We start from the raw sequence: 23,358 nt of genomic DNA, 5'->3' as shown, positions 1-23,358 counted from the left end.
GTACCATCTGCAGCCCATATGCCTCGAACGGAATATGCTACTTACCAGTATGCATCTGTTCTTGGCATAGAGGGCTGCAGAGTGGTACATGCCCTCCCAGCCTCCCCGGAAACCTGTGTCTGTTCCAACATTATCTTATTTAGATACACTTACATGGGCACTCTTATCTGTATTATACTATACTACTCCATCTAACCCTACTATGGCAAAACAATCTAAGGATGGAGCCGATGCCCATGCGCACTACCAACCAAGGGAGGAGTCACCAAGATACAAAAGACTCTCCAAGAGAAAAACAAAGTGCAATCATCCGAGCCCAACACCAGATGGCGATCTATTCATAATGTACCACTCTGCAGCCCTCTATGCCAAGAACAGATGCATACTGGTAAGTAGCATATTCCTTATCAAGATTGAATTCAGTTCTAGTAGCAACATCCCTGACTGTAAAAACAGGGTTAGGCCCTTCGCCCAGAGTCCCAGAAATCTGAATTTTTGCTAGACGTATTACAGACTTAAACGGATTTACTTTGAGGTAATTTTGGTTCATCTGGGTGCTCACGGCCTTCGTCGTGGGGCTTTTTCCCGGATCACCAGAGTTGAATCAAAACATTGTACAGTGTCCTAGTAATTTGCGATTTCTGTCTGATCCATGCTGTTATGGACGAGGATCAGGCAGCCTGTCATGCACCAATCTATACCTGGAAACGAGAGATAGAACTTTAAGGTGAGCAAATATTTTTCTTCTAGTGAGGACAATGTCAAGACCACTGTTGGGTTTATCATGGAACGGCACATATGGACAGTGTGTGTTCATCTATGCAATGGCACGTTGTCTAATCCAGCACATCTACAAAGGTTTGAAACAGAGGTCCCCTTCCACAATGCAGTACTCCTTGTTGTGTGATAGTAGGCCCTGTAGAGTAGAACCTGCGCCACTTGGCAAGCTCCACGCTGCTAGGCGCTGTATCTGTCTTCAACCCAGCGCCCTTCGCTCCCAGTCTGAGTAAAGGAGCTCTGAAGCAGTAGCAGTGAGTGCTCTGGAGAGTGAAACCTGTAGGACTCAACATAGGTGAACACCTGCCTGAACACAGGCCAGTGACGCTGACTCACATTGAGCTCTTTTTTATCCATTCGTTCTTCATAAATAATATGCATTCCAAACAGAATACACCAATTCCACAGATAATCAGCATATGCAGCTCGCACATATTGCAGTTCGAGTGAACATAGGTAGTATACGATAGCGAAGAAGCGTAAGAATGAACACAGTTATGATAGCCACATGCGAGGGGCAGAAAAAGTCACATTTCAGTTATTGGCCTGTTAAGAGTTTGATATCTGAGTCGTATTAGGATTGGGCCCAGCCAGCGAAGGTTGGCACTATATGTCTCTGGGTCATGCCGTAGGCTGTTGCGCCTCCGCAGCTGCAATAGGCCCTGCTTGGAGTTATTCTGTAATTGAAGGCTTTCTGTTGTTTAGCCACAACTTCACCTCCCTCCTAGTTAGGACCAGTACCATGGATGTGAGATGCCCGACTATCACAGATCCGGAACCTGGGAAGAGGGATCCTGTGCATTGCCAACCATTTAATTCAATACCTGGAATGCATCTTACCAGTATTGGCGCGCACTCACACAGCTCCAGGACAGGTGTAATGAGCATCTTCCATCCTGCACCTTGTGCATGCACTGCGTTCAATCCCCCCTCCGTTCAATCTAACTAAGCGTGCAGGTGAATAGTAATATCGATGAAGAAACTTAAACTGCATCAGCTTCTGCTTCTAATTCACAGGGGTATCTTGTACCTGCATGCAGCAGTAGGCCCATGTTTGGTCTGACCGTGTCCAGCCCTGGGTGCCGCCCACCTTGCCCTAGGCGCACATTGATCTCTGTCCTTTTTGTACTACTTCCTTCCTGGGTAATTTCAGTGTTGATATTTAGTGAAAATCTAATCTATATAACCAATAAAGCAGGTTCGCTATATTGAATCCGATGCTTTAACCCCTTGTTGACATGGGGCCATTGTAATTTCAAAACCGCATTGCTTTAAGAATCTATCTACTATCTAATTTCTGACTCAAGTTCTTGCCAGTCCTTTAGAGTTTAGGCTCTAAGGTTGACAGGGACTGTTTTTCCACGCAGGGACCACTTCTATTGTATCCATTGTTATCACATTGTTGACCTTGACTCTATTTTAGACACTTACGCTGAAACCGTTAAATGCATCTCTCTAATTCAAACCAACCCAGATATTATTTTTTTTACAACCAAGCACCTAGAAACAATTTAGATTGTAATGTACCGGATACAAGCAACCAACGGAATAGGAAAGCAACTCCAATGCCTAACCCGCCAAATGGGAAAACTCTAAACTTGTATGATGTTATATATATTTTAAATGAATCGCTATGGTCCATAGAGCTGCTATTGATATTACCACTTTTATTTTTTGTTTCAGGAGCTTTACATCGCTGTTGGAATATCTGGAGCAATTCAACACTTGGCTGGGATGAAAGATAGCAAGGTATGTGCCACCAGCTAGCAGTATAGCTTTTTAACTTTTGTTTGCTGTGGTAATGTCTAAGATCTCGTTTAGGGATTGGAACTTTACTTTGCATTGCAACGCATCATTGTGGTTTAAATAATAAATAAGGAATCTTTTAGTGGGCTGAGTAGTCATTTAGAGCGTGAACCGTGAGGCTGTAGAGGCATGCATTCTAGTCTTGGTTCCCATTGGGATTCTTGGATAGATCAATTTCCCTTGACCATTTTTGGGCTGGAATTACGATATTCTTGGTACTGGTCTCTCACTTCCTCCCATTTTATACAGGAAAAGGGGGGGGGGGATTTACAGTCATGCTTGAACTTGGTTTATCACAAGTGGAAGCCTTCTCAGATTGGTGGTAAACCTGAATATGTTGAAAGCACAAAAGATAGGTAATTAAAATCACGTAATTTTCTAATTAGAAATAACGTGTCTCATTTCGTCCAAGGCAGTGCCAACCCAATTGTGCAGGCTATCTTGCGGTGAGTAACCTAGTGGAATAAACCTAGGATACTGTGAGAAGTTGGCCTGATATGTGATGTCCACTATTCTAGTGGGCACCCTGTATCGGTCCAAACAACCCTTATGGTGATGGTTGTAAAGTCAACCTTATAGATCAGCTATCCTAGTGGTAGCATGGACAAAGCAGTCTTAGGCTAAACTCAAGAGGGCATTTGAAGCCAGCTGTTTTACCATATATAACCCCTTTAATACCAAATGAAAGTACACCACAGAGGTTATATATAAAATATATATGTATTTATTACTAACACAACCCCTCTGAACTCTTTGTGAGGTCAGAGGCACAAGCACATAACAATTTACTTAATTATCCTACAGTAAGTCGTACAATATACAGTAGAGCCCTAGGGGCACGTAAAACCATATACTAAAATAGTGGTATAAGAACCACGTCACAAACAAGGAATAGGCCTAAGGCCTAGGGAATCGCTGGGGCTACGCTGTACTACCAAAGGTTAGGAAGCAGGAGGCCCACGGGAGGCGTGTGCAGTGTCTTGACACACACGCAATTACCATAGGGATACAATGGGAACAAAAGAATTGGAAACTAGTTCTTTTAGGACACTTCCGGATGGACTAGGAGAAAGCTACTGAAAACTAGGACACTAGGATAGTTAATACCCACAGGAGCACCGGAGTACTCGCGTTACCTCACCCATAGGAGCCGGGTGCATAGGTGTCAAAGTGTGTCTGGTTTCGTTGCTGAATCCTATGGAGGCTTGGAGAAAGATGCTGCAGGCGACCAGGAGAGAAGTGTCCGGTTGGATCCAAGGGCGGATCGAGGATGAAGAGTACCTGAAAGCAGAGGGGACCGAGTCTGGGTCACTAGCCAGTGACCAGGAAGGAACCAGGCGATGTCGTGAAGCAATCAGGTGATGTCGTGAAGCTTGTCTCTGCAGCCACGTGGACCAGGAGGTGTCTACGACGACCAGGAGCTGGGCACGGACTGTCCCACGAAGGATCTCTGTCGGCGGGGTCGGTTTCCGGATTGAAGTCAACAAGCCTTGGAAAAGGCAACCCACGCAGGAATCGAAGATGGCTTCTGGTGCAGACCAGCCAGGTCTGCAGGGCTTCTCCTTTTCAGGGAAGCAAGGGAAGACCTGGAGCAACCTGGCCAGCGGTGTAGATTCGTAGGTTCGTAGTCACAGAGGCCACTAGCCAACGGGAAAGCAACCGGACAGACGCTTTGAGCACAAAAACACTAGCAGGCCCCATGCGGCACTCGTGGAGGGCTGTGCGTCGGTGTAGAAGGTGCTCGGGCTGGGGCTTCTCAATCCCCAATGCACAGCTTCGAGGGTGCCTCTGGAGCTGCACAAGTAGCAAGGTGCAGGTTTTTCAAGATGGCCAGTCCCACGTCTCTCGTCGCCTCCAGGGGTCTCAGCTTTGCTGTGGCTGTTGATCGGGCTCAGGGAAGTCTGGAAGTCTGGTTCTTGTCAGGCTCTGTGATCGGGCTACGGCGGGAGCGTCGACAAAGCAAACCGCAGATCGCTGGATGGTACCTGTTTGCACAGGGTGGTCACTCCTTGACCACAAGGGAGATTCTTCAGTCTTCTAGTTGCAATAGAATGTCAAGGGTCCAGAGTTTTTTTTCAAGTTTCACTTCAGGATAAATCTAAAGTCTCTTGACTCAGCTCCTACCTTTATACTAATCTGAGGGGCTGGATTACCCGCTAGGTCCCTCCTTGGTGAGGGGGTAGTATTCCAAAGCGTATTACACCTTTGTATTATGTTTATATTTATGTATTTCTTTTTTCTTTGCATAAATTATGAAATTGTTCATGTATTAAATATCTAGAAAAAGTTTCTCTTAAAAAAAAGGAATGTTCCACTTTGAGCAAATATGAGAAAAGAATAAGGACAAAAGAAATGACAACTTGAAAATAATGAATAAAACTTTATACTTTTTTAGAAAATAAATAAGATTGTTGTGCATTTGTCACCCATGTTACATTAAATACTGGATATACACCTATATTGAAACATTGTGGCCATTGAGGGAAATTGTTCTTTTTGCTGTTCTTTTCATTCCCTTCCTTTTCCTCGCCAAATTTAGTTTTGAGGGGGTCCCATTAAAATTGCTACTTTGATTTTTAGGACTAACAACCAAGAGAATCAAAAACATTTTTGGGGAGCTAAGGTTTTATATTTTTTTTATTTTTTCTTTAGACCATTTTTAAATGTTTTGTGTGTAATGGATTTAAAAATAATACACATCTGTGCTCCCCGTCCATTTTGGGGATGTCTTATTATTAATCACTGGGTACCCTGACCTCCCACAAGCATTCTGCTGGCACTGTGCTCAAGGTGGGTCTTCTGGAAGTGATGCACAATTAGCCTAAGAAGAATAAAAAATACATTTGGTTAGATATTGACTGCCTGAAGCTCCATTTTCTCCTCCTCACTTTTTTTATGTTCCTCTTTCGGGGGGAAATTATCCATTGGTTGGAAATGGGAGAGACCCATGATGTAACAGTGAGATCAACCTGAAAACCCTCTTGCCAACACATCTACCTTTGGCATAACATCTTTTTATGAGATAACTATGAGGTCTCAGTCTGGGGTACCTACCATTCTTGATTGTTAATCCTCGCTGATCGTACTGCCTCCAGACAGCGAGTTATAGCACGTGCCAATATTAACTCCTTCACTGCGGAGCCGATTCCCCCGCTGTGCTGGAGGGGAGGGGGCGCGCACAGCGGCCCCATGCTCATGACGAGCTCAGCTCTTCATGAACCACGGCTCTTGTGTGCTCATGACGAGCTGAGCTCGTCATGACCATGCCCGTTCCTTAGAACGCCCAGCACAGCAGGGGAATTAGCCCCGCGTGTGAGCGTGCTAACGGTCATGTCGAGCTCATCACGTCATGAGCACACGAGAACCGTGGCTCATGACGAGCTCGTGGGAGGGGTTAAACAGATGTGTGTTTTTTGCCTATTCTGACACACAACGTTTTCTCAAGATAAAGTTCTTGTATCGCCTGCCCTGGCAAGGGCCATCTGATCCGCTCCTGTATGTTTCTTTTGTTAGCATTTCTCCCTCTAGACACTTGACAGATGCTGGACACGGGTTGATGTGTGTCACAGTACTGCAGAAAACTGATTTCACTTATGTTGAGCACAGCATTACCTGCAGAAGCCCAGACTGTACTCTCTGCATGACTTTGTCATAGGGTCTTGTCCACAAATTTACTCCAAGTACACTTTGTTTTAGTGTGGATCTAATGTTAGCACTTTTTTTGTTTTTTACTGATTTTCTTTTGTACTGATCTTTGCGGATAACACAAAGTAATAGATCGCATAGCAGAACATCATTTGTTTCGGAAACTTTTCTTGATTTGTTTGGAAGTTTTGCCCTGTCCTCTTTTACCACCCTGAAACTGACCTTTTTCTAATTTTTAGGGTTGTGGGCTCATACTATAGAGCCACATGATGAATAGCAGAATCATTCAGATGCTACTCTCCACACATTTTATGAATTGTGATTGCTTCAGTGCTTCTTTAGTGTTCTGTTCATTGGCTTGTAGTTCCGTATTCCGTATCATGCAGAAAAATAAAAAATGAATGTCATATATTGATTAAAAGTAAAACCCTGGATGTGACAATGAGTCTTCCCTGGAGGATTGTTAAAGATTTATACCTATGGGGCAGCGTGTTAAATCTCCATATTGGCATGTATGAATCTTTTGTTAGCTCCACTCGTGGAATTGCGCCCAAAGAGAGCCAAGAAAGTTTACATTCACACAACACTTTTAATGTTGCATGGGTGTTTTTCTCGGTCACTGTTCTTAACAATGATGAAAACCAAGCAATGGACCTGACAGTAGAAAATTCTATGGGTCTTCATGATCCGCCCCCGCCCCCCCCCCCCCCCCCCCCCCCCCCCGCCGAAATTAAGATAACCCTAGCATCCTTAATTGGACACCGCTGCATAAGGCCCATTTGCACAGATTGATACTGCTTGGTTACATTTTGCTATCGCCTTGCTGGGTTCCAGTCAGTACCTGTATATGGTTTGGGGTATTGAACTTCAATCAGTAGCATCAGGGGCAGAAAGCAAGCAAGATATGCGGAGTCCTGCCACTGCTAAGCTGAGGCTTAAAAGGGTTCCATCCACACGCCTTATCATTTGGAAAACCTACTAAATTTCACAAACCGGTTCATGTCATTGGGGGTTGAACTGTCCAAGCATTGGGCATAGACTGCTGGAGTTCAAGGTTTGGATAGCGCCTAACCGGTTTACAAAAAGAAGTAAGGAGGATGTTAGATTCTCTTGAGGTAGCTGTAGGAGGAAAGACAGTGCCTGCTGCAGCCATTCAAAGATGCTTTAAAACTATGGCATGGGGATGTCCTGGTAGTGCCTGATGGATCATACCCGAATCAGGACACCATCTTGATTGAGCTGTTTCAGGTTAATCATTGGTTTGCACAATTTGCCTTTGTTAAATGATATTTGCCATTGACTTGAGCAAATTGTTCAAATAGGATAGTGGTGGTTGGTATGAATAATGGCCAGTTGGGTAGTCATGAGGCGGTTGGCCAAGATACAGCACATTCAGGTAAACAATGCAGTTCTAGGTAATGTACACCCAATATTTAGATTGCCGGTAGCTAATATAACTGCCTTATTGTGTTATCTAGTTACTATGGAGAAGGTACTGGAGGGTCTTGAAGGTGTCACAATCTACCAAGATGATTTCTTGATCTTTGGGGACACTCAAATAACATAATCTGTGTTTGAAAAGGGTGTTTGAGAGATTTAAGCAACATGGACTCACACTAAGGGAAAACAAGTGTGAACTGGAGTGCAATTAAATCATTTATGCAGGCCCCAAACTTATGGCTTGTGGGATCAGTCCAAGTAAATAGTTTAGTGGAAACTATCAAGAGGTTGGCTGTTCCAGATTGTAAAGACTGCTTGATTATGTTTTTGGGGATGGCGGAGTATTATCATAAATTTAGCCTCAAGTTTGCAGCCCGAGTGCATAACATGAGGAAACTCTTGAAAAAAGGTATAACAGTTGTGCGGTCTACTCTATGTAACGGAGAATTTGTTAATCTAAAAGAGGCATTGTCTGAGGCCTGTTCAAGGTGTAGGTAATGGACATCACACTATGTTTTGTCAAGGAGTTAAAGGTTTCTGAGACTCCATACTCGAGCGAGAGAGAGAGGGAAGCGCTATGTATAATGTGGGCCATTAAAAAGCTAAAGAATTTTCTATGGGGCACACACTTTGTTAAAACAGATCACAAACCACAAAAAAAAATTTTGACAGAAAGGGAATTGATGCAGTATCAAGTAAACTTTGTAAGTGGATCATTTCATTACAAGGCTTCAGTTTTAAGGTGCAATACATACAAGGAAAATTGTGTGGCAGATTGCTTATTGAGATTGGGGAATGTGGAAACGCAGGGGTTGGAGGAACCACTTAAACACCTGTGGACATTGGATGAATTTAAGGTATGTGGAATCACTGAAGACATTGTGAGTAGGGAAGAATGTAGGGATCAGGTTAAATATGAGGATTTAACACAAGTGATAGAACTCATAGCGGAAGGCTGGGGTAAATGCAAAATTTGACTCTATCGTGCAGGGAGTTTTGGGAGGTCAGGAATGAGCTAGCGGCACATCCTGGAATAGTGTGGAGGAGCACCAAATTGGACCATCTGGTTTGGCTTATATGTAGGTTGATGAGCCTGGCATATTGGGGACACCTGGGAATCTGTAAAACCAATGAAAGGTTAAGGCTGTATTTTTGATGGCCAGAGCTAGATAAACAGGTGAAATGGGAAATTGTGAAGTGCATGAGGTGCAGAAACAGTGACAAAGTCTGTAAAGTAAGGACACAACCTATGGTGTTAACAAAACAACCCCAGAAACGGTGGGAGCAAGTAGCCCTAGACATTCTGGGTACAGTGGCTCGGGTCATTATGTGTTGGTAGACTTGTTCTCTAGATGGCCCGAGGTAAATGTTCTCAGGCCTTTGAGATAAGTAATGTAGTGAAATTGTTAAAGGAGAGATTTTTTTACAAGAGAGTGGGTTTCAGATTCCATTTTGACTGACAATGGAGTACAGCTGGTCTCCAGAGAAATGGAAAACTTCCTCTCACAAAGGGGTATTCTCTACAAGAAGTGTGCTCTGTACCACCCAGAAAGTAATGGGGTGGTTTAAAGGCTTAACAAAGTGTTCAAAGAAACAAGAAGCAAGAATTTGGAGGGAGTACATTCAGACAAGAGTGGAGGTGTATCACCTCACACCACACTCAGTCACAGGCAAAGGTGCCCTGTGAGTTGTTTAGAGGAAGACACCCCAGCTCTTTGATGTCCCCGCCCTGGATTAATCATCACAAAGGAAGGAATGAGGAGGGGGTTTAGATTGGAAAACGACAACAAGAAAACACATTTTACAGGAAACGGCTGTATGACAGGAGACCTGCGTTAAAGAGTACTGTGGTGTCTGCCGGAGATTTGGTCAGGATAAAACTGCCTATGGGAGTGACAAAAACAACAAGGTATGGTAGCCCTCAAATAGTGGTTAAACTGTTTAAAAAGGATGTTAAACTTGAAGATAACCGAATTTGGGCAGACTGTTGGAGGTTGCAAAGCATAGGGAGGAGAAACCGGGCGAGTATCACAAACTCAATAAAAATAGGCCCAGATATAGTTCAAGAGAGTGACAATTCTCCACAGGAGAAACACAATACTTCAGGTGAGGGTGGCTCCTGACGCAGTAACAGGAGTGTAAGAACTCCTCAACATTTAAAAGATTATGCACGATTTTAGTGGGACTATGCAAGTTTTAAGGTAAACCAGTTTTGATGCCTTGTATACCATTTCTCTATCTGTGATTTCTTGTTCCAGGGCAATGCATATGTAGAAGTTGTTATTAATAATGTTATACCTCATTTTGATTGTAACGTATTCAAAGTCTGTACATGTATACAATTTGTAGCAAGTAGTGTATCGTTGATTTTAATGGGGTAGGTGAGTGGTATCAAAGTATCCAAGGATACCTGGAGTGTGAGGTTATGGTATGCAGGTGATGGGAGGTCTGGAAAGGACGGTTTGAGTTGTGTGAATGGGGCTTGTTGGTGTATGCGGCGTTGCTTCAGATGCTTTAATAAACCCAGCTAAACAAGTGAAGTTGAGTGACTACATTACACTTAACCATTATAAAAACATCAAAAATAGACATGCTAAAATCTAATAGCTCTGGTCTTCCACAGGTTCTATTAATTTATTTACAAAAAATAAAATGTTTATTTGTAATTAAAGTGGGTAGTTGTGAAGATGCCAGTGGAAAAGCACAGCCAGTTCTGTTGAGATCATTATACAGCATTACAAATCCCGAAATGCCAAATAAAACGTGTTAACTATACAAGGCGGTTACAGGAGAACACATGGAAACAGAAAACCAAAAAGCCAGGATTTCATACCTTTAAAACTGGTGACATGTTCTGGCTTCCAGAGAGTGCCTATCAACTGCGCTACAGGATCTCGCCTTCCACAGACAAACAATGCACCTGACTCGAACCATGCTTGGGGGTGCAGGGGAAGCCTGGACCCTTCTTAGAACCAGTAGAATATTCCTTAATTGTCAGCTAAACCATGCCCACGTTGCATGCTCTGATGGTAAAAATTGAACAGGTCCCAGTAGGTGCTCACCAGAGCCGGGCCCAGGGCCAATGGGGGTGCCTGTGGTAATGTTGCTAGTTGCAAATGCAGCTATACTGTTAAATGCCTAAATGGGCCTTCACAAATGGAAGCAGATTGTTAATATTTGAGGCCCCTGGCAGTACATGCATGGCTGCGTTTTCGCCAATGTGTGGCGCCATACGTGGTTCCATGCATTTCTAGGCCTCGTGCTTTGATACTACCAGGACCATTAGCCGTTCTGATGGTCGAAGCAGAGTGCATCTTCACACTGTTTATTTCTGGAGACGTGGGGACTTAACACCAGTAGTTTTCTTGTCTGGTTGTTGATTCAGGTCTTAGCATGTCATCGATTGGAGAGCAACACTGCATCCGTCTCACCCCCTCCTTTTTGGGTGGGGCATGTGATCATCGATTGGAGAGCAACACTGCATCCGTCTCTCCTCCACTTTGGATGGGGTATGGGATCATCGATTGGAGAGCAGCACTGCATCTGTATCTCCTCCTCTTTGGGTGGGGTATGTGATCATCGATCGGAGAGCAGCACTGCATCTGTCTCTCCTCTTGGGGTGGGGTATGTTATCATCGATTGGAGAGCAGCACTGCATCTGTCTCTCCTCCTCTTTGGGTGGGGTATGTAATCATCGATTGGAGACCAGCACTGCATCGGTCTCTCCCGCTCTTCGGGTGGGGTATGTAATCATCGATTGGAGAGCAGCACTGCATCAGTCTCTCCTCTTTGGGTGGGGTATATGATCATCGATTGGAGAGCAGCACTGAATCCATCTCTTCTCCTCTTTGGATAGGGTATGTGATCATAGATTGGAGAGCAGCACTGCATCCGTCTCTCCTCCTCTTTGGATGGGGTATGGGATCATCGATTGGAGAGCAGCACTGCATCGGTCTCTCCTCTTTGGGTGGGGTATGGGATCATCGATTGGAGAGCAGCACTGCATCCGTCTCTTCTCCTCTTTGGATGGGGTATGGGATCATTGATTGGAGAGCAGCACTGCATTTGTCTCTCCTCTTTGGATGGGGTATGGGATCATCGATTGGAGAGCAGCACTGCATCTGTCTCTCCTCCTCTTTGGGTGGGGCATGTGATCATCGATTGGAGAGCAGTACTGCATCCTTCTCTTCTCCTCTTTGGATGGGGTATGGGATCATCGATTGGAGAGCAGCACTGCATCGGTCTCTCCTCCTCTTTGGGTGGGGTATGTGATTATCGAGTGGAGAGCAGCACTGCATCCGTCTCTCCTCCTCTTTGGGTTTGTGATCATCAATTGGAGAGCAGCACTGCATCTGTCGGTCCTCCTCTTTGGGTGGGGTATGTGCTCAATGATTGGAGAGCGGCACTGCATCTGTCTCTCCTCCTCTTTGGATGGGGTATGTGATCATCGATTGGAGAGCAGCACTGCATCCGTCTCTCCTCTTTGGGTGAGCTATGTGATCAATTGGAGAGCAGCACTGCATCAGTCTCACCTCCTCTTTGGGTGGGGTATGTGATCATCGATTGGAGAGCATCACTGCATTGGTCTCTCCTCCTCTTTGGGTGGGCTATGTGATCATCGAATTGAGAGCATCACTGCATCTGTCTCTTCTCCTTTTTGGATGGGGTATGGGATCATCGATTGGAGAGCAGCACTGCATCGGTGTCTCCTCTTTGGGTGGGGTATGGTATCATCGATTGGAGAGCAGCACTGCATCTGTCTCTCCTCCTCCTCCTCTTTGGGTGAGGTATGAGATCATCGATTGGAGAGCAGCACTGCATTTTCCTCTCCTCCTCTTTGGGTGGAGTATGTGATCATCGATTGGAGAGCAGCATTGCATCGGTCTCTCCTCCTCTTTGGGTGGGGTATGTGATCACTGATTGGGGAGCAGCACTGCATCTGTCGGTCCCCCTCTTTGGGTGGGGTATGTGATCATCTATTGGAGCGCAGCACTGCATCCATCTCTCCTCCTCTTTGGGTGGGGCATGTGATCATTGATTGGAGAGCAGCACTGCATCGGTCTCTTTTTCTCTTTGGATGGGGTATGAGATCATTGATTGGAGAGCAGTACTGCATCTGTCTCTCCTCTTTGGGTGGGGTATGTGATCATCGATTGGAGAGCAGCACTGTATCAGTCTCTCCTCCTCTTTGGATGGGGTATGTGATCATCGATTGTAGAGCAGCACTGCATCTGTCTCTCCTGTTTGGATGGGGTATGTGATCATCGATTGGAGAGCAGCACTGCTTCTGTCTCTCCTCCTCTTTGGATGGGGTATGTGATCATCGATTGGAGAGCAGCACTGCATCTGTCTCTACTCCTCTTTGGGTGGGGCATGTGATCATTGATTGGAAAGCAGCACTGCATCTCTCTCTGCTATTTGGGTAGGGCATTTGATCATCGATTGGAGAGCAGCACTGCATCGGTCTCCCCTCCTCTTTGGGTGGGGTATGTGATCATCGATTGGAGAGAAGCACTGCATCCGTCTCTCCTCTTTGGGTGGGCTATGTGATCAATTGGAGAGCAGCACTACATCGGTCTCACCTAGTCTTTGGGTGGGGTATGGGATCTTAGATTGGAGAGCAGCACTGCATCTGTCTCCCCTCCTCTTTGGGTGGGGTATGTGATCATCGATTGGAGAGAAGCACTGCATCCGTCTCTCCTCTTTGGGTGGGCTATGTGATCAATTGGAGAGCAGCACTACATCGGTCTCACCTAGTCTTTGGGTGGGGTATGGGATCTTAGATTGGAGAGCAGCACTGCATCTGTCTCTCCTCTTTGGATGAGGTATGTGATCATCGATTGGAGAGCAGCACTGCATCGGTCTCTCCTCTTTGGATGGGGTATGTGATAATCGATTGGAGAGCAGCACTGCATCGGTCTCTCCTCCTCTTTGGGTCGTGTATGAGATCATTGATTGGAGAGCAGCACTGCATCGGTCTCTCCTCCTCTTTGGGTCGGGTATGAGATCATTGATTGGAGAGCAGCACTGCATCTCTCTGCTCTTTGGATGGGGTATGGGATCCTCGATTGGAGAACAGCTCTGCATCGGTCTCTCCTCTTTGGATGGGGTATGGGATCATAGATTGCAGAGCAGCTCTGCATCAGTCTCTCCTCCTCTTTGGATGGGTATGGGATCATTGATTGCAGAGCAGCACTGCATCTGTCTCTCCTCCTCCTCCTTGGGGGGAGGACCACACCAGCTCTTTAATGTGCCAGGCCAGCTCATTTGATTGGAAATGAACATGTATTAGGATAGTTGTGAGTTAGCCAAGTTTTATGTATAAAACACCTCATGTGGGTGTGTCCCCCTTCTAAAGGTTTAAATCTCACCAGCATGTCATCTTTCTCGAAGTCCTAGTAAGAACGTGGTAAGTCGCTCCAGGATCTCCCCACTGTGTGCACCTTTGACTTCAGTAAACCATAGATTCTTGGAAGCGCCCCGAACTGTCTGTGCTGGTTGAATCCTCCGCCCTCTCTGGCTCTCTTGGAAGTTGTTGGCTGTAACTTCAGACGTGTTATTAATGAATGGTAGGTTGGTTCAGGGTGTCACAGGGAATGCATCCTGTCTTTCTGCATAATGCCACGGCTGAATAGCTTCTAGATTGCTGTATAATGTCATACGAATCCTTCTGGCAGCAGGCCTACTTTTGGTTCTGTAAAGCCTTTCAGTCTAAACATATCGTAATTTTTGTATCCGTGTATTTAAGGATGCTCCTCTCATTATGTTTGTCCAGACGTGTTGTTTGTTCATACTGTGTCTCGTGCTTTAAAGTGGTATATTGTTCGGCGCGTAGAGTACTTCTTCCAATATTGGTATTTAAATGCGTTTCTCCATGGTGTGCATTTCAGTCCGGGCTATCAGTGTCCTTCAATGAGATCACGGGAGCTCCTGTCGGTGTGCAGAGGCGAATCACGTTTTGTAAGGAAAGAGTTGAAGCCACGCCGTGGGGACAAAAGTCCCTCGCAGGGCTTGAAGGACAATGAACCCTTCCGGTTTTTCACCATAATCTGGTCCGCCGTGTTTTCCTCCTGTGAACTCTACAGTGTGTGTTGGCACTGGAATGAGTCCATGTTCTTTTAAGTAAGGGTCGTTGAAGCAAAGCGCATCTGCCACTTTTTAGGGAGGGCACTCAAGGAGTACCCTAATGTGGCTAATGTCCTATTGTGCCAGCCTGTAGGGCGTCTCATGGCTGTCTGCAGATTCATTTTAACTTGCGGGCCCGTGTTGTACCTTCATCGGTGCAGGGGGGAAGGTCCACTTGTTCCTCTGTAAAACCTGCGGTCCCTAGTAACGTGGAACCCTACTTCTTGCTTGGTTGAGTTGTGTGCTGTTATGTTATCGGTGTTTTTATCGTGCACTGATCACCTATGAGGGTATCCAGGTGCTCTGTAGCAGGTGTGCGAGGCCATCTCTGGCGGCTTATTCGAAAAAGCTAGCATCTTGCAAAAGTCCAGAGGAGGCTCTAGTGTTTTGTGGGAGGTAGATATAGGCTTTAGTGGAAGGTACAACAAGATGCAGCCCCCTGCTCTGTTTTTGTGTATATGCCTGGAGTTGGTGCTAGTGAGAGACTAGCAGAGTGGAAGTATCTGGATGTTGGTGGAAGTGAGCGTGGCGGTACAGATGTAATGTAATGTAATGTATAGGCATTTATATAGCGCACTACTTACCCAGAGGGTCCCAAGGCGCTTCGACCGCTGCGAAACCCTTCCTGGCTTCCCTGAGAGATGGTCCCTTAATGGGTATCTCCAGGGTGAGACCAGGCATCCCCGGCGGTCTGGTGGGGCCGTTAGTGAAGATGAGGCAAGCTAATGCCCAGAGTTGCCGAATGTGATCGCTGATCAGAGTGGGCACCGAGGCGAGAGAATTATCGAGTCCGCTGACCCTGGTCCAGAAACCTGCCGCGCCGGGAATCGAACCCTGGTCCCGGGCCGTCCTCTGCTCTCGGGTCTGCCGCCTCTAACCAGTGAGCCACACTACTTCAGATAGGCAGAGGCAGTGTAGTGGAGAGCTTTGTAGGAGTGGGTGAGGAGTTTGAAGTGTGTTCGCTTGTGTATAGGGAGCCAGTGGAGTACACTAAGGTGTGGTGTGATGAGCTAGACGTGGGAGGTTGAGGACTAATCTGGCTACTATGTTTTGAATCGTCTGCAGTAGTCTTGTCAGCTGGATGGTAATCCCTACATACAGGGTTTTCCGTAGTCTACTCTGGTCTGCCGGTGATAGGGGTTTGGTGCTCTTTTTCCTGGTATTGTCTGGTGGCCACTTGAAGATTTTCTTCAGCATCTTTAGTGAGTTAAAGCAGAACAAGACCATTGCGTTGACTTGGACGGTCATGTCCAGTTTGTTGTCCGTGATTATTCCGAGGTTTCTCGCAAGTAGGAAGTAGGTCCAAGGTCTGTGAGCCACCAGGTAGAGTCCCATGGCGAGGTTTGCTTTCTGAAGACTGCCACCTCGTTATTGTTAGTGTTCAATTGGCAATTCAGTTTTATCTAGGTGGCCACTTCTGTTATGCATGTGCTGTTCCTGGTGATGGATGTTTTTTTCGAGAGGAATATTATCAGTTGTGTGTCATAAGCGTAAGTGAGGATGTTTATTTTGTGAGCTTCAACATTCTTCGCATGCTCAGAAAAACATTTCGCTGGATCCCCTCCGAAACAAGGAAAACAGTCACCCACGCTCTGGTCACGAGCCGACTGGACTACGGAAACACCCTCTACGCAGGTACCACCGCTAAACTCCAGAAGAAACTCCAACGAATCCAAAACGCCTCAGCCAGGCTCATATTAGACATCCCACGCAACAAACACATCTCTGGTCACCTTAAAGACCTCCACTGGCTACCCGTCAATAAGAGGATCACTACGTTCTTCCAGCCAAGCCTTCGCCACTGTACCTCGCATCAACAAGACCACCATGGGAGGCAGATCCTTTTCATACCTGGCTGCTAAAACATGGAACTCACTCCCCGCTTACCTTCGCCTCACCCAGAACCACCTAGCGTTCAGAAAGCAGCTTAAAACGTGGATATTTGACAAATAATCCTCCCCTCCCCCCCCCCCCCCCTTCCTAAGCGCCTTGAAACCCTCTGGGTATGTAGTGCGCTATACAAATTTTATGACTTGACTTGACTTGACTTGACTGCGCAAATAAGATCACATGGTTCAGAGTCATGGGAGGCCATGTTTGAATTCTTCCAGTGAGGACGGAGCAAATCCATTCAAGGGCGAGTCCCTGGATGCCTTTGTGGAGTCAGTCTGATTAGGATGGGGTAGGAGGCTGTCGATAGATCTCGAAGGACGAGGGCTGCTGTTTCCTTTCCTTCTTGTTGATGATCATCCAGATTTCATCCATTGCTGCTATATGAGTGGCTCCTGTACTGTGGTTGCGTGTGAATCCTGATTGTGTGGTGTCAAAAAGCTAATATTTGATGAGGTGCTCGGAGAGGCACTTGTTGGTTGCTTTTTCCAGGACTTTGGCTGTCTAAGAATGGAGGGATAACAGTAGGTAATTGGCAAGTCTGTTTCGGTCAACCGAGGGTTTCTTTAAAACCATCGATGCTCATGACGAGCTGAGCTCATCATGAGGCATGGCGCTCCGGTGCTCATGACGAGCTCAGCTCGACATGAGCCGTGGAACGCTCACACGTGGGGATAATTCCCCTGCTGTGCTGAGCCTTCCACGGGAACGGGTGCACCTGTGACTAGCTCAGCTCGTCATGAGCACCGGAGCGCCGTGCCTCATGACGAGCTGAGCTCGTCATGAGCATGCGGGCGCTGTGCGCGCCCCCAGCACAGTGGGGGAATTACTCCCCGCAGCGAAGGGGTTAAGAGGGTGTTGAAAGCGGAGTGTTTCCAGCTGTACTGATGGAGGTGTTGAGAATAGGGGTGAGGGCCTTGCTGATGGGGATTGCTCCTTTGTCAAAGGCGTGGTGGGCCAGGGGTCCTCCGAGGCCCTGGGGTGAATGGTCTTCATAATTGTTGTGGTTTCCTCTGTGCTAATAGTGTCCCATGTAGTGATTGTGTAGACCTGCTTCGTCACAAGAAGACTTCTGGAGGCAGCCAAAGAGTCCGGTTGCAGGGTGAGGATTGCTGCGTTTGGTTGCGCTTTTGCTACAAAGCCAAGTTCGAGAGGTTGTTGTACAGATATTGTGATGGGTTGAGGTTTACTGTGACAGTCAGGGCTTAATTTGTGTAAAAAAAAGTGCTAGGGCTCTCGTCAGGAGTCCACTGCAGCTTGCACCACACATTGTCCCTGCCATGCTGCCACTGATAGCAATAACACAACTACTAACATCACACTTCTACAAGTGTGAGGATTCAGACTATTTCAGGCCTCCAAAGCTATGAGAATGGCTTGGGTGGCAGGCAATGGTAATTTTTCATGTATATTGAACAAATATTTACCTGTTGTTGTGGTGGTCATCTCTAAATTAGCTAGACAGTGCCACCTTGTGACAGACTGTCACAAACACTGGTATTGACAATTAAGTGCGAGTACCGAGCTCCAGAAACCACCTGCTCAAATTAAGCAATGGCGACAGCTATGGGTGTGGTGAAGTCTTTGACGATTGGGAAGATTTCTTTGCAGCTGCTCGAGCTGGCATTTATTTGTTTGACTAGGGCTTTTTCTTAGTTTCTCGGATAAGCTGGTGGTACCTCCCCTGGGCAGCTTTGAAGGAGTCTTTTTTCCACTTCCCCTCTGCTGGTTCTCCATTTCTGTTCCCTTTGCTAGCAGTTCTCTTGGTCATTTTAAGGTCTGCAGAGTACCAGCTGGCTTGTATTCTGGCTTTTTGCTGTTGCTTAGTTTCATGAGGGCCAGAGTGTCGACGCAATTGGTGATCCACTTGTTGGGTGTTCTCGATGTTGCATGCCAGGATGCCTGTGGGTTCCTATTTGTTCTCCTGTAGGGCGGTCGTCCAGTCCACCCCTGTTAGTTTGTTCTAGTTTCAGCGTGCAGGGCCCTCTTTGGGGGCTCTTCTGGGTTGATGGACGTCAATTGTAAAACTGACTATGGCATGGCCTGTCCAGGTCACTGGTCTTGGAGTGTTGATTGTAATGTTGTCAGAAGATGTGAAGACTGCGTCTAGGATATGTCCGGCAGCATGCGTGGGCTCAGTGACATGTTGGATTAGTCCCAGGTTCGCAAGGTTATCAAGAAAGGCAGCAGAGATGAGAAATTGATGTCTCCTAGGAGTTTGGAAGCGCTGCCGCTGGAGGCTGCAGTGCAATAAAGTCAGTGATGTTTACAAAATTGACTCCTGAGTCTGGGGGTCGGTAGACTAGGGTCCCACCCAGGGTGAGCCTTGACTGCTTAACTTTGCTACCCTGAATAAGTGAAGTGCACACAGGGAATAATTCAGGTTCTGATGTAATAATGGATTTTGTAGTCACAAAGCCTACAAATTGTAAAAACACCGTTTTTCTACTTCACTAGCAACCCATTATAAATTGTTTTGGAATTGGGGTTTGAAATATGTACCCCAACTTCCTAGCAATTTGTAATGATATATATAAATTGTTTGCAACCTTTATATTTTTTTAATTCATAGTTCATTTAATACCAACACCCAAAACGTGTTATGTATTCCCAAAGTAGAAGCTGTCCACAACAAACAGCTTAGCTTCCACTTTGTATGTGACCCGTGGGCATTGCGGAGAGCATAGCATACAGAGGCCACGGGGAACTATTGCATGCTTCCTACATTTCCTAAGCAAAACATGCACAGATGATGGACGGTTTAGACTATAAACTGAGGTGGCATGGTGAGCAAAAGAACAATGGATTTAATGCAGCTCTCTTGACTGGGACTGAATGTTTGATTTGTTCCACCTTCCATCCATCATCTGTGTCGCTTTTGCTTTCTCGTCCTAACTGCGCCGGGTATGCCCAGAAGTGGGTCCTGGGCTAACTATGATACTGGATTCAAGCTAGCCCGGCTGATGAGGGGCTATACCCCGTAACTGGTCCCCGGATGCTTGTTTCTAATCCAGGGAGGACCTGGCTTGGCAGGTCGGGCTGGACTGTTCCCATGAGAAGCAGGGTCGAGACTGATTTGCAGATGGCTGGGTCTAAACTGCGGTGGTATGGTGAACAAAAGAATGATGGATTTAACACAGGTCTTTTACTTTTCGTCCTAAGTGCATCGGGTATGCCCAGATGTGGCTCCCGGGTTCACTGTGCCACTGGAATCAAGCTAGCCTGGCTGATGAGGGGTGATACCCTGTAACAGTTCTCATGAGGCTTGTTTCGGGTCCAGGGAGAACCTGGCTTGGCAGTTCAGGCTGAACTGTTAACATGAGGAGCATGGTCAAGACAGATTTGCATATGGCTAGGTCTAAACTGATGTGGCATAGTGATCAAAAGAACGATGGATTAAACCTTTTGACTGGGGGAGAATGTTTGATTTGTTCTTCATTCTGTCCATCATTTGTTTGTCCTTTGCATAATGCCATTTTTTATGCAGCCCATTTCTCTTTTATTCCGCTGCGGTGCAGGCGTTAGTTTGCGCGGGCGGCGCCGCGTCCGCCAACGGACGTGCGCAGCACTACCGAGGTAGTGCTTGCGACGGCCTTTGGCCGACGAATGCATGCAAGGGGGTAAAGGATAGGGCCTTCAGTAAATAAAATGCATGAATGGGTGTCTATTGCCCCTCGCAGGCCCACATTCATACATCCAGAGGCGGGCGGCATGGCTTGTGGGTTGGGGCGGGCAGGGGTTGTGAGGGGAGGCTGCGGAGGGTGGGGGTGGCGTGAGGGTCGCGTGAAGTGAAACAAAAAAAAGACATAAACTTACCTTGAGGCCGTTCCCGCATCGCTGATCCTGCTCTCCTGTCTCCGACGACAGTAACAGGAAGCGGGCAGCACGTCTCTCTCCCCTAAGCCAATCACAACACAGCTATGCAGTGTTGTGATTGGTCTGAGTTCAGTGATACGGGGCTCAGCCAGGAGCTGGAGCAGTGGGCATGTTCTCCATGCAGGCTGCCATGCAGCCTGCATGGAGAACAAGGAAGTGCGCATGACTGGTTTGGGCGGCTCGAGAGGGCCGACCAAACCGTCATTGCGCACTTAGGAGTGGGCAAACCACTCCTCCCCCGCTCCGTGAGCAGAGCAGCCTAGCACGCCCGCAAAGCAGCAGGACACATCACAAAGTATAAAATGAGGATAACTTAAAGTTATTATCATTTTATGTTTCTTTTCACACTATTTAAAAGCAGTGGGACAACGCTCCTCCACCATAGCGAAGGATGCGCCCCTGCATTCCATTCAGAGAGAATCAAGCCTCAATTGGTGTTAGGATTCAGAAAAGGGGGTGGTGATGAACAGAGAGTCTGAATTACGCAGACCACTCTTACCCAGTCCAAAGATCAGGGCTTGATCCATCACCGTTATTTATCTCACTGCACCATCCCAGCTCAGAACCTGGCTATATGCAAATCAGTCTGTCCCTGGCCCAGTGCATCATGGGAACAGGGCAGACTAAACTACCAAGCCAATTCTTCACCAGAAAGGAGACAAGCTACCGGGGACCGGTTTCTGGCATTTCAGCCGTCTTCGGCCCGGCTTGCTTGAATCCTGATGGTGCTGTGAGAAAGGGACTCATGTCTGAGTATACCCTGCCACACCTATAGTGGCCAAAAACGATTCAGAAAAGGGGGTGTTAGAGCTAGGATTCAATGGATCCTTCTAAATTATCACGTTTGTGCTGTGTCCAATCTGTACATCTTCGCAGCACAAAAATGTTCTGGGGTTTTAAATCAGTTGCTTATTTTAAACAGCGAATGCTTTGTGACCTGGGAATAATACACAATAATACACCATGCTCTTGGTTATGAAATGGGAGGCCAGCAGGAGTAGTAAACAAAATTCATCCATAAATAATGCCCACCAACCAATGATTGTCCCAGGATCCGGGGACCAAAACAAAGGCCTCACAAACTGCAATCTATAAAGATATGAACGTTAATAACAATTGTTGTAGACCAATACGTATATATTTCAAAACGTTTAATCATTACACATTCTAAGATAAAAGCTAGTGTATAGTACCTCTGTTGCTAAATCCCATATAGAGAGGTATGGCAAGAATTTCAAATGATGTATTCTGAATCACTAAATGGGACTGTCGGTCTAGGTTTGAAAAGCATCAGCTTTTTTATGAGGCCTTCTCTTAGCACTCCCTGCTTTAGCAGATCTCAGCCAGGCTGTGATATTGACCTGAGGTCAGGTCAGGCCTCCTGGTTCCCCATCAAGTTGTCTGCCCACCAGACTTCCTGTCATGTAAAAGAGGCTGCATACTGTGCTGTTTCACATGAGACACTTGGTCCCACTCCCATCCATAAATATCTAGTTTGGATAGAACTGTTTTTAATGTTGGCTTTTGAAACAATTTATCCTGCCCTCTGAATAAATATTTCACCTTTTGAAAGAAGTCATACTGTTTCATTTTTAAACTTCTGGTTTGGTTTTTAGACTTTCGTCTGAATTATGATCTCCCTTTTAGTGCTTGAAGCTCAATGGTACGCACCGACAATTGGCACTGCACACGGGAACAGATTTATATAAATATATATTTTTTTTAATCTGTAACTATGGCGACCGTCTCAAGTGAGTTTCCGCCCTCTGCTATGAATTATCTGGTATTGTGAGCGAGTACACTTAAGAATATGTTTTCCGAAGTACCCCGAGAAGCTTTCTCGTGGCTCTATGTATAATTTATTTGTACTTTTACAAGGAGCTTGAATATTTTTTCAGAATCTTGTTCAGTTCAGTAGTTCTTTTATGTAGAGGCAAGATACATGTTTGTGTCTTTGAATGTGCGCTTTTAATTGAGCGGAGTTATTGTGCTTGCTTATTCTGGATGTAAAAAATAAATTGAGGAGTTTAACCTTCCCAGTTACTCGGGTGATATATTTGAAATGGAATAGGTCTAGATGGCTATAATTGTTCCTATATATTTTGTATAGAACGGGGCAAGAAACTGCCTCTTGCTTTCCATCAGAAATACAGCTTTTTTTAAATTCCTTTCATTTTAATTTGTCATTACTCAAAACATCTTGATGTAGCGCAGCAGGTAGAAAACATGCAGACTCAATCAAGTTAAGAAAAAATAAGTTTTCCTCATGTCTTTAATGTCCATATTCTAGATGTTCTTTATCAGCCATCCCTTCAGCTTCCTCGATCTTAAAGCTGGTCAATTACAAATGCCAAATGGGGAGAAATGCATGGAACCGCATGCCATGGTAGGATAGTCCCTCTCTGCTTTTAGGACTTGGATTATAATGCCAGTACCCCAGGAAGGTCAGTACAATTGTAAGGGCCGGGAAACTGCATTGGAATTTCCTCTCTGGTGCCCTGGCAGTGAGGCCTTGCTGTGCGTTCCTAATGCCACTCCCAGCATCAGTCCGACCCGAGCTTCGAGGAGTCGCCTCGGACAGCATTCTTTTTAGACTGGCAGAGTCACAAGCCAAAGATGAAACAGCGTTTCCTGTCTCATTTTGTCTTTGTGAGGAGGTACTGGAGCCTCTCCTATGCTAGAGGTGGGAGTTGTGAGCATGCCCATCATCATATATGAAGGTTTGTACCTCGAAGGACCGCGCCCCCCTACCCTATTGGTGAGAGTTGTGGGCCTGCTCATCATCTTATATAAAAGTGT

General features: G+C 46.1%; 1 protein-coding gene across 1 annotated transcript in view; it reads left to right on the top strand.

The window, feature by feature from the left end:
* The window catches only part of ETFA (electron transfer flavoprotein subunit alpha), a 415,153-nt gene that overhangs the window by 309,272 nt on the left and 82,523 nt on the right, over nucleotides 1-23,358 (top strand). The window contains exon 10 of the mRNA XM_086959425.1: nucleotides 2,461-2,526. Coding sequence (XP_086815551.1) covers nucleotides 2,461-2,526 — 66 coding nt within the window. The remainder of the gene's footprint in view (nucleotides 1-2,460; nucleotides 2,527-23,358) is intronic.

The sequence above is a fragment of the Lissotriton vulgaris genome, chromosome 2_2, assembly GCF_964263255.1.
Source record: "Lissotriton vulgaris chromosome 2_2, aLisVul1.2, whole genome shotgun sequence".
NCBI classification, from domain to species: Eukaryota; Metazoa; Chordata; class Amphibia; order Caudata; family Salamandridae; genus Lissotriton; species Lissotriton vulgaris.
This window is presented reverse-complemented; position numbering and strand designations above follow the sequence as displayed.